The sequence below is a fragment of the Oncorhynchus keta genome, chromosome 14 (genome assembly GCF_023373465.1).
Source record: "Oncorhynchus keta strain PuntledgeMale-10-30-2019 chromosome 14, Oket_V2, whole genome shotgun sequence".
Lineage (NCBI taxonomy): Eukaryota > Metazoa > Chordata > Actinopteri > Salmoniformes > Salmonidae > Oncorhynchus > Oncorhynchus keta.
The window spans coordinates 35404834-35422413 of NC_068434.1; the positions used below are offsets into that span (position 1 = coordinate 35404834).

General features: G+C 49.6%; 1 protein-coding gene across 1 annotated transcript in view; it reads left to right on the forward strand.

Moving 5' to 3' along the window:
- The window catches only part of serinc5 (serine incorporator 5), a 54241-nt gene that overhangs the window by 18621 nt on the left and 18040 nt on the right, over window positions 1–17580 (forward strand). Inside the window, exons 2-4 of the mRNA XM_052461611.1 lie at window positions 2518–2685; window positions 16447–16625; window positions 16835–16917. Of these exons, the coding sequence (XP_052317571.1) occupies window positions 2518–2685; window positions 16447–16625; window positions 16835–16917 (430 nt within the window). The remainder of the gene's footprint in view (window positions 1–2517; window positions 2686–16446; window positions 16626–16834; window positions 16918–17580) is intronic.

The following is a 17580-nucleotide window of genomic DNA, read 5'->3' on the forward strand; positions in this document are numbered from 1 at the left end:
CTCGTTGTTGGTAATCAGGCGTACATACCACTGTTGTATCGTCTGAAAACTTGAGTTGGAGACGTGTGGAAATGCAGTCATAGGTGAATAGGGTGTACAGGAGGGGGCTGATTCTCCTACCCATCAAACCCGCGCTGTTGAAACTGAAGCCTCTGAAGCTACCAATCACCACACAGAGATGGGCCTGTTCTGTCTAACTGCTCTCATAAGCAGAGGCCTTGTCTTCTTTTCTGAAGGAGGGAGCTGGATAATTATACACCACACTGAGATACTCTCCTTTATTCCTCTAGTTAGAACCCCACCCTCTTGCTGTTCCGTTCTCTAGCCTAAAGATTTCCAATAGATCCTACAGAACACACACAGCTGTGGTGAGGCAGTTAGGGTGGGTTTGCACTGAGCTTCAGTACTGGGAGACAAAAACAGTGTGCACAAGATCCTTTTCTGATCCCATGCCTGTCTTTTCCTCTCATGTCTCTCTTACATGATACATTCTTATAACTAAACAGACGGGATTTAGACCTACAGAGGCCTACAGAGTTTGTGACATAGTCTGTTATATGGGAGTAAACTATCCTACCATCTGAGATGCCTCTGTCTGTTGCATAATCTGTTTGTAATACAAAAGGGACACAAGCCAGTCTATCTAAACCTACGCAGTAAAACGCATGTGTTTGTAACGGTCTGATGTGTTCTGTTCCAGTGCTAATGACCAACTGGTAGATGCTTATTTATAAAACCCTCTTAGTTCCTCACTCCACCCTATCTGAGATATCTACTGCAGCAATGTCTGATTTTCAAGGTAGGCTATTCCATGATGACTGAATTGCACATTGCAAATATTCAACCAGGCCTGGCATTATGGGCAGGCCTTAGGGACCTTGGCCCGCCTTGCGGTACCCCGTTGCCTTTCCAAATAAAATATTGGTCATTTATTTGACAGAGGCGCGCCCCGACAGAAAAACGCATCAATCTCAGCGCCTGTCTGTCTCAGTATGTGTCAACCATGTATCTGATGCTGTCTGGACCAAAAGAGTATGGCTTGTCATGCTATTCCTGGCCAGACAGCATCAGATACATTGGGCGCTGTTTTCGCTCGTTTGGATGCTTTCTCCGGTGATATAGTTTCAGCAGAGAGGAAGAGGCGAAGCGAGAGGGCTCACTTTCCACAAAATCTGTCCAATGTAAGCCCAACTAGTTTCTATGGGAATAATGTGCAGACTTAAGCTTGTCACCTGCCTTCCCGCCTTTAGGACAAAGACTGCCATTGTTAGGGCGGAGACATGATGATCTCATCATTATATATAGATCCAGGGGCGCAACTTTCACTGGGTATGGTGGGGACATGCCCCCCAATTCTGAAATTGCATTTTAGAATTGGAATGTGAATAAAAACGGTGTGTGCTTTAGGATCATGGGGACGTCTCCAAGCGATCGGGTAGGCTGTTTGCAGTGTAAAATAATAATAATAAAATGAAGAAAACAAAGTACCCCCCCCCACCAAAGTTGTGCCCCTGTACAGCTCTCTGGTTTCAGCCTCTTGCGAATTGGAAAGGAAAGTTGGCAGGTGCACAGTGCACCGTTAGGATGGTGGATTGTCCTAAAGTAAATTGATGTTTCATCAAAATGATCTAAATGATATCATTCAAAATACTTCACCAGCCTCTAAAATATGTGTGACGATAATGTGTCTTGAGTATAATTTAAAACGTTGCATCAAGAAGAAGGGGGGGGGGGGGTTTGGCGAAGATATGGTGCGTCTCTCTCGACATAGCAAGCAAACAGCTTCAGGAATCCATCTGTTTTTTAATCTATTATATAGCCTAGATTAAAAATGACATTATTACAGTATATTATTTCACTGGGCCAAGCTGCACACTGACGGGGGTGATAGACCGGGCCAGAGGGTTTCAAATCCTCCCTATATGTCGAGCCCTTACACACACACACAGGAGCATCCCTGTGCTTTTGTTGCCTTTTCAGAAAGTTGGTTTAATTTTGGTTAATTGCACATTACCGGTTGAATAAATCAGGAATAACATTTTAAAAACGGGTATATTTTTTTCACTGGGACCCTCGAACCAATTTAAAATGTGTGTCGCACTGCCAAGCCAAACAGTCACAAATGCGACTGCAGAATCGAACCCTGTCGTGCTCTGTACTCTAGCAGCCAGGGTTCTGCTGAAGCTGCTACTGCTCTAAACCCTGTTGCCAGCCGGGACTCAGGCTCAACCTCTTAGCTGCATCAAGCCCCCCCTCCTCTCTGTGCATTTCCCCTCCTTGAGTTGTAAGCAGAAGTTACTGGGTCTGATTACGTTGTTGTAGGGATGGATTCCCTCTTCACAGATGAAGCTTAGTGCTGGACAACTTTTTTTTTTTATCTTAATGGAGAATCTCCTTTGAAAGTGCTTTATAATCCAGGACGAGGTATAATCTGTGTCGGGGATACCACCCCATAATGGTATTGAGCATAATGACATTCTACTGTATCGATGCCTCTCCTCCTCTCTCCTGGTGTAGCTGGCGTGCTGCTGTGGCTCGGCAGGCTGCTCCTGTTGTTGTGGCTGCTGTCCTAAAATCAAGCAGTCCACATCGACACGCTTCATGTACGCCCTCTACTTCCTCCTCGTCACCATCATCTGTGTCGTCATGATGTCACCCACCGTGGAACAGGAGATGAGGGACCACGTGAGTATGCGGACGATCGCATGTAGACAGTCACACCCCGCACGCACGCACACACACACACACACACACACACACACACACACACACACACACACACACACACACACACACACACACACACACACACACTCTGCTCTACGTGCATGCACACACACACGAAACATGCTCACACCACCTAAATGTCTGGTCCTGTCTCGTATCCGGCCTTGATGTTGTTTTAGACACAGAGACCCAGTAAATCTCTAGAATAGTTTTGGACGCTCTAAACTCCACATAAACCCTGTAATAAAGCCTTCCCTGGAAGAGTGGAGCGGAGCTATGGAAAAGGCTGCTGTGTGTAATTTCCTGTGTGTGTAATTGTACGGTAGTTAGGATGGCCTAGTTTAGTGCAGGCTGCCACGGGGGCTAACACAGAGTTACGGCCTCCCTCAGTGTGCTCTGTCCTGCTGCCAGTTCACTCCTGACTACAAGAGGAACGTGGCATGTACAGTAAACCCCACAGTTCAGTTACTACATCCTTGCTCAGTTATTCCAAATATATGTCCATGTACTGTAGGCTACATCTATTTATCAAGATACTCTACCAAGTTAATGCTTCATTCTCTGTCGGCCCCAGCTCAGTTAGTACAGAGGGCTCTGGTCTCCACATGGGCAGGTGAAGGACACAGGTGTGAGGCTGCGAGGTGGTTATTATTTACAGAGGGAGGGTAGGGACTAGGGAGCTGAGTGAAAGAGGGAACGCCAGCGTTTTCTGGGTGTGTGCTTCTCTTTCTTCAGTATTGTGGTGTTCTGTCTTTGCTGTGAGAAAGCTGCCACTTTCCGAATGGCTTTACTGCCCCAGGCTGATCCACTCTGTGGACTCTTAGCCAGTTGTTATTAGAGAAAAGTCCTAGCAGCTCTCTGTTTGTTTGATCCACCCATTGTGAAAGTATTGTCTCGTGGGTTTGGACCGGTGCTGGAGCTGGGTCAAGAGCTGGAGCTGGGTCAGGAGCTGGGTCGGGAGCTGGAGTTTTGTCGGGAGCTGAAGCTGGGTCAGGAGCTGGGTCGGGAGCTGGAGCTAGGTCAGGAGCTGTAGTAGGGTCGGGAGTTGGAGCTGGGTCAGGAGCTGTAGTAGGGTCGGGAGCTGGAGATGGGTCAGGAGCTGTAGTAGGGTCGGGAGCTGTAGTAGGGTCAGGTGCTGGGTCAGGAGCTGTAGTAGGGTCAGGAGATGTAGTAGGGTCAGGAGGTGGGTCAGGAGCTGGAGATGGGTCGGGAGCTGTAGTCGGGTCAGGAGCTGTAGTAGGGTCAGGAGGTGGGTCAGGAGCTGGAGATGGGTCAGGAGCTGTAGTAGGGTCAGGAGATGTAGTAGGGTCAGGAGGTGGGTCAGGAGCTGGAGCTGGGTCGGGAGCTGTAGTAGGGTCAGGAGATGTAGTAGGGTCAGGAGGTGGGTCAGGAGCTGTAGATGGGTCAGGAGCTGTAGTAGGGTCAGGAGCTGTAGTAGGGTCAGGAGATGTAGTAGGGTCAGGAGGTGGGTCAGGAGCTGTAGTAGGGTCGGGAGTTGGAGCTGGGTCAGGAGCTGTAGTAGGGTCGGGAGCTGTAGTAGGGTCAGGAGGTGGGTCAGGAGCTGGAGCTGGGTCGGGAGCTGTAGTAGGGTCGGGAGCTGTAGTAGGGTCAGGAGGTGGGTCAGGAGCTGGAGATGGGTCGGGAGCTGTAGTCGGGTCAGGAGCTGTAGTAGGGTCAGGAGGTGGGTCAGGAGCTGGAGATGGGTCAGGAGCTGTAGTAGGGTCAGGAGATGTAGTAGGGTCAGGAGGTGGGTCAGGAGCTGGAGCTGGGTCGGGAGCTGTAGTAGGGTCAGAAGATGTAGTAGGGTCAGGAGGTGGGTCAGGAGCTGTAGATGGGTCAGGAGCTGTAGTAGGGTCAGGAGCTGTAGTAGGGTCAGGAGATGTAGTAGGGTCAGGAGGTGGGTCAGGAGCTGTAGTAGGGTCGGGAGTTGGAGCTGGGTCAGGAGCTGTAGTAGGGTCGGGAGCTGTAGTAGGGTCAGGAGGTGGGTCAGGAGCTGGAGCTGGGTCGGGAGCTGTAGTAGGGTCGGGAGCTGTAGTAGGGTCAGGAGGTGGGTCAGGAGCTGGAGCTGGGTCGGGAGCTGTAGTAGGGTCAGGAGATGTAGTAGGGTCAGGAGGTGGGTCAGGAGCTGGAGATGGGTCAGGAGCTGTAGTAGGGTCAGGAGCTGTAGTAGGGTCAGGAGGTGGGTCAGGAGCTGTAGTAGGGTCGGGAGTTGGAGCTGGGTCAGGAGCTGTAGTAGGGTCGGGAGGTGGGTCAGGAGCTGTAGTAGGGTCGGGAGTTGGAGCTGGGTCAGGAGCTGTAGTAGGGTCGGGAGCTGTAGTAGGGTCAGGAGGTGGGTCAGGAGCTGGAGCTGGGTCGGGAGCTGTAGTAGGGTCGGGAGCTATAGTAGGGTCAGGAGGTGGGTCAGGAGCTGGAGATGGGTCGGGAGCTGTAGTAGGGTCAGGAGATGTAGTAGGGTCAGGAGGTGGGTCAGGAGCTGGAGATGGGTCAGGAGCTGTAGTAGGGTCAGGAGATGTAGTAGGGTCAGGAGATGTAGTAGGGTCAGGAGCTGGGTCAGGAGCTGTAGTAGGGTCAGGAGGTGGGTCAGGAGTTGGAGCTGGGTCGGGAGCTGTAGTAGGGTCAGGAGGTGGGTCAGGAGCTGGAGCTGGGTCGGGAGCTGTAGTAGGGTCAGGAGATGTAGTAGGGTCAGGAGGTGGGTCAGGAGCTGGAGATGGGTCAGGAGCTGTAGTAGGGTCAGGAGCTGTAGTAGGGTCAGGAGATGTAGTAGGGTCAGGAGGTGGGTCAGGAGCTGTAGTAGGGTCGGGAGTTGGAGCTGGGTCAGGAGCTGTAGTAGGGTCGGGAGCTGGAGATGGGTCAGGAGCTGTAGTAGGGTCGGTAGCTGTAGTAGGGTCAGGTGCTGGGTCAGGAGCTGAAGCTGGGTCGGGAGCTGTAGTAGGGTCAGGAGATGTAGTAGGGTCAGGAGGTGGGTCAGGAGCTGGAGATGGGTCAGGAGCTGTAGTAGGGTCAGGAGCTGTAGTAGGGTCAGGAGATGTAGTAGGGTCAGGAGGTGGGTCAGGAGCTGGAGCTGGGTTGGGTGCTGTAGTAGGGTCAGGAGATGTAGTAGGGTCAGGAGGTGGGTCAGGAGCTGGAGCTGGGTTGGGTGCTGTAGTAGGGTCAGGAGATGTAGTAGGGTCAGGAGGTGGGTCAGGAGCTGGAGATGGGTCAGGAGCTGTAGTAGGGTCAGGAGCTGTAGTAGGGTCAGGAGGTGGGTCAGGAGCTGGAGCTGGGTCGGGAGCTGTAGTAGGGTCAGGAGATGTAGTAGGGTCAGGAGGTGGGTCAGGAACTGGAGCTGGGTCGGGAGCTGTAGTAGGGTCAGGAGCTGGGTCAGGAGCTGGAGCTGGGTTGGGAGCTGGAGATGGGCCAGGAGCTGGGTCAGGAGCTGGGTCAGGAGCTGGAGATGGGTCAGGAGCTGTAGTAGGGTCAGGAGATGTAGTAGGGTCAGGAGGTGGGTCAGGAGCTGGAGCTGGGTCGGGAGCTGTAGTAGGGTCAGGAGATGTAGTAGGGTCAGGAGGTGGGTCAGGAGCTGGAGATGGGTCGGGAGCTGTAGTAGGGTCAGGAGATGTAGTAGGGGCAGGAGGTGGGTCAGGAGCTGGAGATGGGTCGGGAGCTGTAGTAGGGTCAGGAGATGTAGTAGGGTCAGGAGGTGGGTCAGGAGCTGGAGATGGGTCAGGAGCTGTAGTAGGGTCAGGAGCTGTAGTAGGGTCAGGAGCTGTAGTAGGGTCAGGAGATGTAGTAGGGTCAGGAGCTGTAGTAGGGTCAGGAGATGTAGTAGGGTCAGGAGGTGGGTCAGGAGCTGGAGCTGGGTTGGGTGCTGTAGTAGGGTCAGGAGATGTAGTAGGGTCAGGAGGTGGGTCAGGAGCTGGAGCTGGGTCGGGTGCTGTAGTAGGGTCAGGAGATGTAGTAGGGTCAGGAGGTGGGTCAGGAGCTGGAGATGGGTCAGGAGCTGTAGTAGGGTCAGGAGCTGTAGTAGGGTCAGGAGGTGGGTCAGGAGCTGGAGCTGGGTCGGGAGCTGTAGTAGGGTCAGGAGATGTAGTAGGGTCAGGAGGTGGGTCAGGAGCTGGAGCTGGGTCGGGAGCTGTAGTAGGGTCAGGAGCTGGGTCAGGAGCTGGAGCTGGGTTGGGAGCTGGAGATGGGCCAGGAGCTGGGTCAGGAGCTGGGTCGGGAGCTGGAGATGGGTCAGGAGCTGTAGTAGGGCCAGGAGATGTAGTAGGGTCAGGAGGTGGGTCAGGAGCTGGAGCTGGGTCGGGAGCTGTAGTAGGGTCAGGAGATGTAGTAGGGTCAGGAGGTGGGTCAGGAGCTGGAGATGGGTCGGGAGCTGTAGTAGGGTCAGGAGATGTAGTAGGGTCAGGAGGTGGGTCAGGAGCTGGAGATGGGTCGGGAGCTGTAGTAGGGTCAGGAGATGTAGTAGGGTCAGGAGGTGGGTCAGGAGCTGGAGATGGGTCAGGAGCTGTAGTAGGGTCAGGAGCTGTAGTAGGGTCAGGAGCTGTAGTAGGGTCAGGAGATGTAGTAGGGTCAGGAGGTGGGTCAGGAGCTGGAGCTGGGTTGGGTGCTGTAGTAGGGTCAGGAGATGTAGTAGGGTCAGGAGGTGGGTCAGGAGCTGGAGATGGGTCAGGAGCTGTAGTAGGGTCAGGAGCTGTAGTAGGGTCAGGAGCTGTAGTAGGGTCAGGAGATGTAGTAGGGTCAGGAGGTGGGTCAGGAGCTGGAGCTGGGTTGGGTGCTGTTGTAGGGTCAGGAGATGTAGTAGGGTCAGGAGGTGGGTCAGGAGCTGGAGATGGGTCAGGAGCTGTGTAGGGTCAGGGTCAGCTGTAGTAGGGTCAGGAGCTGTAGTAGGGTCAGGAGATGTAGTAGGGTCAGGAGGTGGGTCAGGAGCTGGAGCTGGGTTGGGTGCTGTAGTAGGGTCAGGAGATGTAGTAGGGTCAGGAGGTGGGTCAGGAGCTGGAGTAGGGTCAGGAGCTGTAGTAGGGTCAGGAGCTGTAGTAGGGTCAGGAGATGTAGTAGGGTCAGGAGGTGGGTCAGGAGCTGGAGCTGGGTTGGGTGCTGTAGTAGGGTCAGGAGATGTAGTAGGGTCAGGAGGTGGGTCAGGAGCTGTAGTAGGGTCAGGAGGTGGGTCAGGAGTTGGAGCTGGGTCGGGAGCTGTAGTAGGGTCAGGAGGTGGGTCAGGAGCTGGAGCTGGGTCGGGAGCTGTAGTAGGGTCAGGAGATGTAGTAGGGTCAGGAGGTGGGTCAGGAGCTGGAGATGGGTCAGGAGCTGTAGTAGGGTCAGGAGCTGTAGTAGGGTCAGGAGATGTAGTAGGGTCAGGAGGTGGGTCAGGAGCTGTAGTAGGGTCGGGAGTTGGAGCTGGGTCAGGAGCTGTAGTAGGGTCGGGAGCTGGAGATGGGTCAGGAGCTGTAGTAGGGTCGGTAGCTGTAGTAGGGTCAGGTGCTGGGTCAGGAGCTGAAGCTGGGTCGGGAGCTGTTGTAGGGTCAGGAGATGTAGTAGGGTCAGGAGGTGGGTCAGGAGCTGGAGATGGGTCAGGAGCTGTAGTAGGGTCAGGAGCTGTAGTAGGGTCAGGAGATGTAGTAGGGTCAGGAGGTGGGTCAGGAGCTGGAGCTGTTGTCGGGTGCTGTAGTAGGGTCAGGAGATGTAGTAGGGTCAGGAGGTGGGTCAGGAGCTGTAGTAGGGTCAGGAGCTGTAGTAGGGTCAGGAGGTGGGTCAGGAGCTGGAGCTGGGTCGGGAGCTGTAGTAGGGTCAGGAGATGTAGTAGGGTCAGGAGGTGGGTCAGGAGCTGGAGCTGGGTCGGGAGCTGTAGTAGGGTCAGGAGATGTAGTAGGGTCAGGAGGTGGGTCAGGAGCTGGAGATGGGTCAGGAGCTGTAGTAGGGTCAGGAGCTGTAGTAGGGTCAGGAGATGTAGTAGGGTCAGGAGGTGGGTCAGGAGCTGTAGTAGGGTCGGGAGTTGGAGCTGGGTCAGGAGCTGTAGTAGGGTCGGGAGCTGTAGTAGGGTCAGGAGGTGGGTCAGAAGCTGGAGCTGGGTCGGGAGCTGTAGTAGGGTCGGGAGCTGTAGTAGGGTCAGGAGGTGGGTCAGGAGCTGGAGCTGGGTCGGGAGCTGTAGTAGGGTCAGGAGATGTAGTAGGGTCAGGAGGTGGGTCAGGAGCTGGAGATGGGTCAGGAGCTGTAGTAGGGTCAGGAGCTGTAGTAGGGTCAGGAGATGTAGTATGGTCAGGAGGTGGGTCAGGAGCTGTAGTAGGGTCGGGAGCTGGAGATGGGTCAGGAATTGTAGTAGGGTCGGTAGCTGTAGTAGGGTCAGGAGGTGGGTCAGGAGCTGGAGCTGGGTCGGGAGCTGTAGTAGGGTCAGGAGATGTAGTAGGGTCAGGAGGTGGGTCAGGAGCTGGAGATGGGTCAGGAGCTGTAGTAGGGTCAGGAGCTGTAGTAGGGTCAGGAGATGTAGTAGGGTCAGGAGGTGGGTCAGGAGCTGGAGCTGGGTCGGGTGCTGTAGTAGGGTCAGGAGATGTAGTAGGGTCAGGAGGTGGGTCAGGAGCTGGAGATGGGTCAGGAGCTGTAGTAGGGTCAGGAGCTGTAGTCGGGTCAGGAGGTGGGTCAGGAGCTGGAGCTGGGTCGGGAGCTGTAGTAGGGTCAGGAGATGTAGTAGGGTCAGGAGGTGGGTCAGGAGCTGGAGCTGGGTCGGGAGCTGTAGTAGGGTCAGGAGATGTAGTAGGGTCAGGAGGTGGGTCAGGAGCTGGAGCTGGGTCGGGTGCTGTAGTAGGGTCAGGAGATGTAGTAGGGTCAGGTGGTGGGTCAGGAGCTGGAGATGGGTCAGAAGCTGTAGTAGGGTCAGGAGCTGTAGTAGGGTCAGGAGGTGGGTCAGGAGCTGGAGCTGGGTCGGGAGCTGTAGTAGGGTCAGGAGATGTAGTAGGGTCAGGAGGTGGGTCAGGAGCTGGAGCTGGGTCGGGAGCTGTAGTAGGGTCAGGAGATGTAGTAGGGTCAGGAGGTGGGTCAGGAGCTGGAGATGGGTCAGGAGCTGTAGTAGGGTCAGGAGCTGTAGTAGGGTCAGGAGATGTAGTAGGGTCAGGAGGTGGGTCAGGAGCTGGAGCTGGGTCGGGTGCTGTAGTAGGGTCAGGAGATGTAGTAGGGTCAGGAGGTGGGTCAGGAGCTGGAGATGGGTCAGGAGCTGTAGTAGGGTCAGGAGCTGTAGTAGGGTCAGGAGGTGGGTCAGGAGCTGGAGCTGGGTCGGGAGCTGTAGTAGGGTCAGGATGTGGGTCAGGAGCTGGAGCTGGGTCGGGAGCTGTAGTAGGGTCGGGAGCTTGGTCAGGAGCTGGAGCTGGGTCGGGAGCTGGAGATGGGCCAGGAGCTGGAGATGGGTCAGGAGCTGGGTCAGGAGCTGGGTCTGGAGATGGTTCAGGAGCTGGGTCAGGAGCTGGGCCAGGAGCTGGAGATGGGTCAGGAACTGGGTCAGGAGCTGGAGATGGGTCAGGAACTGGGTCAGGAGCTGGAGATGGGTCAGGAGTTGGGTCAGGAGCTGGGTCGGGAGCTGGAGATGGGTCAGGAGCTGCAGTAGGGGGTTTCCCTTCTGGATGAGATTCCCTCTAAAAATGAACCTAGCCCTTCATGAGCTAATGAAGTTATCTTCTCTGTCTCTCCGATGGTGATGTTATTATGCCTCATTGTAACAAAATACTATTACAATACTTTTCTACGTGTCATCTGGCTTGGTCACTTGGTCTGAGTAAATAGGAGAGCGTGTCACTCTGTATCCTACTACTCTGTATCCTCCTACTCTGTATCCTACTACTCTGTATCCTCCTACTCTGTATCCTCCTACTCTGTATCCTCCTACTCTGTATCCTACTACTCTGTATCCTCCTACTCTGTATCCTACTACTCTGTATCCTCCTACTCTGTATCCTCCTACTCTGTATCCTACTACTCTGTATCCTCCTACTCTGTATCCTACTACTCTGTATCCTCCTACTCTGTATCCTACTACTCTGTATCCTCCTACTCTGTATCCTACTACTCTGTATCCTACTACTCTGTATCCTCCTACTCTGTATCCTACTACTCTGTATCCTCCTACTCTGTATCCTACTACTCTGTATCCTCCTACTCTGTATCCTACTACTCTGTATCCTCCTACTCTGTATCCTCCTACTCTGTATCCTACTACTCTGTATCCTCCTACTCTGTATCCTCCTACTCTGTATCCTACTACTCTGTATCCTACTACTCTGTATCCTCCTAGTCTGTATCCTACTACTCTGTATCCTCCTACTCTGTATCCTCCTACTCTGTATCCTCCTACTCTGTATCCTCCTACTCTGTATCCTCCTAGTCTGTATCCTCCTACTCTGTATCCTCCTACTCTGTATCCTCCTACTCTGTATCCTCCTACTCTGTATCCTACTACTCTGTATCCTCCTAGTCTGTATCCTACTACTCTGTATCCTCCTACTCTGTATCCTCCTACTCTGTATCCTCCTACTCTGTATCCTACTACTCTGTATCCTCCTACTCTGTATCCTCCTACTCTGTATCCTACTACTCTGTATCCTCCTAGTCTGTATCCTACTACTCTGTATCCTCCTACTCTGTATCCTACTACTCTGTATCCTACTATGTATCCTACTACTCTGTATCCTACTACTCTGTTTCCTACTGCTCCTGTATCCTACTACACTTTGTCTGCAGTGGCTGTGGTGCTGAACTTTAATTTCTTAAGGTATAGGGGGCAGCATTTTCACTTTTGGGTAAATAGCGTGCCCAAATTCAACTTCCTGCTACTCATGCCAAGAATAGAAGATATGCATATTATTAGTATATTTGGATAGAAAACACTCTGAAGTTTCTAAAACTGTTTGAATCATGTCTGTGAGTATAACATAACTTTTTTTTATGTGACTAGGGGGTAGTTAACGGGATATTTTGTCAGGACAAGATGCTAGAATATGCATATAATTGATAGCTTAGGATAGAAAACACTTTCCAAAACTGTAAAAATATTGTCTGTGAGTATAACAGAACTGATATTGCAGGCGAAAGCCTGAGAAAAATCCAATCTGGAAGTGACTCATCTTTTGAAAGCTCTGCGTTCCAATGCGTCCCTATTGAGCAGTGATGGGCTATCAACCAGATTACTTTTTCTCCGTATTCCCCAAGGTGTCTATAGTATTGTGACGGAGTTTTACGCATTTATGTTGAAGAATACCCGTAAGCTGCTACATTGCGCAACTGGTCACCTGATGGCTCCCAGAGTGATTCTCGCGTAAAATACAGAGGTAGCCATTATTCCAATCGGTTCTATTGAAAAACCAATTGTCCCGGTGGATATATTATCGGATAAATATTTGAAAAATGCCTTGAGGATTGATTGTAAACAACGTTTGCCATGTTTCTGTCGATATTATGGAGCTAATTTGGAATATTTTTCGGCTTTTTTGTGAATGCAATTTCCGGGCGATTTCTCAGCCAAACGTAAAGAACAAACGGAGCTATTGATGAGCTATACAAAAATAATATTTTTGGAAAAAAGGAACATTGGCTATCTAACTGAGAGTCTCGTGAGTGAAAACATCCAAAGCTCATCAAAGGTAAATTATTTCATTTGATTGCTTTTCTGATTTCTGTGACCAAGTTACCTGCTGCTAGCTGGACAAAATGCTATGCTAGGCTATCGATACACTTACACAAATGCTTGTCTAGCTTTGGCTGTAAAGCATATTTTGAAAATCTGAGATGACAGGGTGATTAACAAAAGACTAAGCGGTGTCTCAATATATTTCACTTGTGATTTTCATGAATAGGAATATTTTCTATTAATATTTATGTCCGTTGCGTTATGCTAATTAGTGTCAGTCGATGATTACGCTCCCGCATGTGGGATGGAGAGTCATTAGAGGTTATGTAGCAGGCAAAACCCAGAGGACTAACCATTCAGATTATTTTTTTTTTAGGTCTCTGTCTGTCCAGTGAGTTCTCATTGGGAAACAATATTTCTTAGGAACTTGTTTTCAGTTCCTACCACTTCCACTGGATGTCACCAGTCTTTGGAATTTGGTTGAGGTTATTCCTATGTGCAATGAAGAAGTACGGCCATCTATGAACTGCATAACACTGTTGAGAGTTGCGCAAGACTTGAAAAGTCTTCAATTTGATCGATTATTAACGTTTAAGAATACCTAAAGTTGTATTACAAAAGTAGTTTGAAATGTTTTGGCAAAGTTTACAGGCAACTTTTGAGATATTTTGTAGTGACGTTGCGCAATTTGGAAGCAGTTTTTTTCTGGATCAAACGCGCCAAATAAATGGACATTTTGGATATATATGTGGACGGAATTAATCGAACAAAAGGACCAATTGTGATGTTTATGGGACATATTGGAGTGCCAACAAAAGAACCACGTCAAAGGTAAGACATGTTTTATATTTTATTTCTGCGTTTTGTGTAGCGCCTGCAGGGTTGAAATATGCTACCCTCTTTGTTTACTGTTGTGCTATCATCAGATAATAGCTTCTTATGCTTTCGCCGAAAAGCCTTTTTTAAATCTGACATGTTGGCTGGATTCACAACGAGTGTAAGTCGCTCTGGATAAGAGCGTCTGCTAAATGACTTAAATGTAAATGTAATTGAGTATCTTACATGTGTGATTTAATGAAAGTTAGATTTTTATATCATTTTATTTGAATTTGCCGCGCTGCATTTTCCCTGGATTTTGGCCAAGTGGGACGCAAGCGTCCCCTATACCATCAGCAGTTAACAGCTCTATCCAGACTCAACCAATTATCTGCCAAGATGAACAGTTAGGTGCCCTGATTGACGTAGACTGAAGGACGTTTTAAGGTTTTTGTTAGTTTGTTTTGATAGAGCAGTAGTACGTAGTACTTGTGTACCAGTACGCTGCTACAGAGGTTTAACCACGCTGGTTTAAAATATTTTCTAGAGTCTCCCTCCTCCCAGCGTTGAAGCAGATCTTTTGGTTTCCCGTAGACATTACTCAAGTGACTCTTGTGCTGGCTTTCTAACTCTCATTCACTTTCTATAGGCATACTCCTTCTCTCTCGCTCTCTCTCTCTTTCTCGCTATCTCTCTCTCTAGCTCTCTTGTTAGCTCTCTCTCTCACTCTCTCAATATCTCTCGCTTTCTCTCGCTCTCTCTCCCTAGCTCTTGCTCTCTCTCTCTAGCTCTCTCGCTCTCGCTCTCTCTCTAGCTCTCACTCTCTCTCTCTCTCTCTAGCTCTCACTCTCTCTCTCTCTAGCTCTCTCTAGTTCTCTCTCTCTCGCTCTCTCTAGCTCTCGCTTTCTCTCTCGCTTTCTCTCTCGCTTTCTCTCTCTCTCTCTCTCTCTCTCTCTCTCTCTCTCTCTCTCTCTCCTGCTCTTTCTGTTTCATTTGTTGCCTCTGCTGAGAGCAGGCTGGTAATTTATTCCTCTTTATGTCTTTGTTTGTTGTGGCTGACAACCTCAGTAACAGGTCGGAGAGAAAGAGGGAAGAAAGAGGGGTTGGTGTCGCTGCATGTTCCATTAGAAGTGTGACACTCAGAATGTAACCTATTAGGTCGACACTGTCTGAAGCCTATTCGCTGAGGGCGTCCTGCTTCCTCTAGAGCAGGGGAGTCAAAACATCTCAGTCAACATTAAAATGACTAATACCAAACTAAAACAGTGTAGAAATGATAATGGACCTACATCTATAGTCTCTTTACTCTGTCCAGCTTGATAACAGTCATTATAGTCTCTTTACTCTGTCCAGCTTGATAACAGTCATTATAGTCTCTTTACTCTGTCCAGCTTGATAACAGTCATTATAGTCTCTTTACTCTGTCCAGCTTGATAACAGTCATTATAGTATCTTTACTCTGTCCAGCTTGATAACAGTCATTATAGTCTCTTTACTCTGTCCAGCTTGATAACAGTCATTATAGTATCTTTACTCTGTCCAGCTTGATAACAGTCATTATAGTATCTTTACTCTGTCCAGCTTGATAACAGTCATTATAGTCTCTTTACTCTGTCCAGCTTGATAACAGTCATTATAGTCTCTTTACTCTGTCCAGCTTGATAACAGTCATTATAGTCTCTTTACTCTGTCCAGCTTGATAACAGTCATTATAGTATCTTTACTCTGTCCAGCTTGATAACAGTCATTATAGTCTCTTTACTCTGTCCAGCTTGTCATAACAGTCATTATAGTCATTATAGTATCTTTACTCTGTCCAGCTTGATAACAGTCATTATAGTATCTTTACTCTGTCCAGCTTGATAACAGTCATTATAGTCTCTTTACTCTGTCCAGCTTGATAACAGTCATTATAGTATCTTTACTCTGTCCAGCTTGATAACAGTCATTATAGTCTCTTTACTCTGTCCAGCTTGATAACAGTCATTATAGTCTCTTTACTCTGTCCAGCTTGATAACAGTCATTATAGTCTCTTTACTCTGTCCAGCTTGATAACAGTCATTATAGTATCTTTACTCTGTCCAGCTTGATAACAGTCATTATAGTCTCTTTACTCTGTCCAGCTTGATAACAGTCATTATAGTATCTTTACTCTGTCCAGCTTGATAACAGTCATTATAGTATCTTTACTCTGTCCAGCTTGATAACAGTCATTATAGTCTCTTTACTCTGTCCAGCTTGATAACAGTCATTATAGTATCTTTACTCTGTCCAGCTTGATAACAGTCATTATAGTATCTTTACTCTGTCCAGCTTGATAACAGTCATTATAGTCTCTTTACTCTGTCCAGCTTGATAACAGTCATTATAGTCTCTTTACTCTGTCCAGCTTGATAACAGTCATTATAGTATCTTTACTCTGTCCAGCTTGATAACAGTCATTATAGTCTCTTTACTCTGTCCAGCTTGATAACAGTCATTATAGTATCTTTACTCTGTCCAGCTTGATAACAGTCATCAAAACAAAAGCTAGTGTTACGTCCGTTGTTAGAAGGAGACCAAGTTGCAGCGTGGTAGGCGTACATTATACTTTTATTGTAAATGACACCAAAAAACAACACAAACGTAAAGCTATGTGCAGAGCAGAAAGCAACGACACACACAAACAAGATCCTACAACTGAAGCTGGGAAAATATGTATGATCCCCAATCAGAGACAACGATAGACAGCTGCCTCTGATTGGGAACCATACCGGCCAACAAAGAAATAGACAAACTAGAATGCCCACCCAAATCACACCCTGAACCAAATAGAGAAATAAAAAGGCTCTCTACCGTCAGGACGTGACAGCTAGACAGCCAGGGAAAATATAACACATGTTAAATGCAGCCCTCCGGACCTCAGTGGAGACCGAATGCCGTCCATGAGGCAACATTAGTTTGACACCACTGGTCTAGAAGCATACAGGAGCACATTTCACATTGGGGACTCACCACTAAACCCAGAAGATAAAACACTTAATTCACAATGCAGCTAAACTGGAATTAAACACAGATACCTAACTAACTAAACACACACACACACACACACACACACACACACACACACACACACACACACACACACACACACACACACACACACACACACACACACACACACACACACACACACACACACACACACACACACACACACACACACACACACGTGCTGTAATTTGTATCTAGTGGTTAACATTGCTCCTTCTTCTCTCTCTCTCTCTCTCTCTCTCTCTCTCTCTCTCTCTCTCTCTCTCTCTCTCTCTCTCTGTTGTAGATCCCATTCTACAGTGACCTGTGTGAGAAGCTGAATGCTGGTGAGAACTGCTCTACCTTGGTGGGTTACTCTGCTGTGTACAAGGTCTGCTTCGGGATGGCCTGCTTCTTCTTCTTCTTCTGTATCTTCACCCTACGAGTCAACTCTGCCACCGGCTGCCGCGCCGCCATACACAATGGGTAAGCGTGTGTGTGTGTGTGTGTGTGTGTGTGTGTGTGTGTGTGTGTGTGTGTGTGTGTGTGTGTGTGTGTGTGTGTGTGTGTGTGTGTGTGTGTGTGTGTGTGTGTGTGTGTGTGTGTGTGTGTGTGTGTGTGTGTGTAGTGACGTTTATGTCTCTCTCTCTCTCTCTCTCTCTCTCTCTCTCTCTCTCTCTCTCTCTCTCTGACAGGTTTTGGTTCCCGAAGTTCATAGTGTTGTTGGCCTGCTGTGTTGGAGGATTCTTCCTGCCAGAGCAGGACACCTTTCTGGAAGGTATGGACCCTTATGTCCCTCTCCTGTCTATAGTCTTTGTTCTCTCAGAAGGGACAGAGACCGGAGCCCTGCTCTGCTCTATCACACTGTGGAGTCTCAAATCTCTGTCACCTATACTTACCTGTAGAGGTCAGCGTGACTGTCCTTGACTTGTAATGCCTTTCCTTAACCAGCTTTGAGAGAAGAGAGAAGGGAAATAAAGAGAGAGAAAGAGAGGAGAGGGAGTCTGTTATCTGCTACCTTCAGAGGAGAGGACCGGTGCAGCTGCAGGCTTTAGTTACCGTGTGCATGTGGCCTGAGAATCTCGTCCCTGTGGTTGTCTATGCGATGACAACACACGAGGAGTTATGCAGCAACTAAGTGTGCACATCCTGCAGAACATATGGAACAAGAGATTAGATATTTGATGGTTAGCTTTGCAATACTTTAAATGTGCAATCACCCTCCATCCCTCTGTCTCTCTCCCCCCGCCTCTCTCTCTACTCCTCTTTCTCTCCCCTGCCTCTTTCTCTCTACTCCTCTGTCTCTCTCTCCCCTCTTTACCCCTGACTGTCTCTCTTCCCTACTCTCTCTCTCATTCTCTATCGACCTCTCTCCCCCTCCTCTCTCCCCCTGTCTCCCTTCCCTCCTCTCTATCTCTCTCCCTGGCCCCTCCTCTCTCTC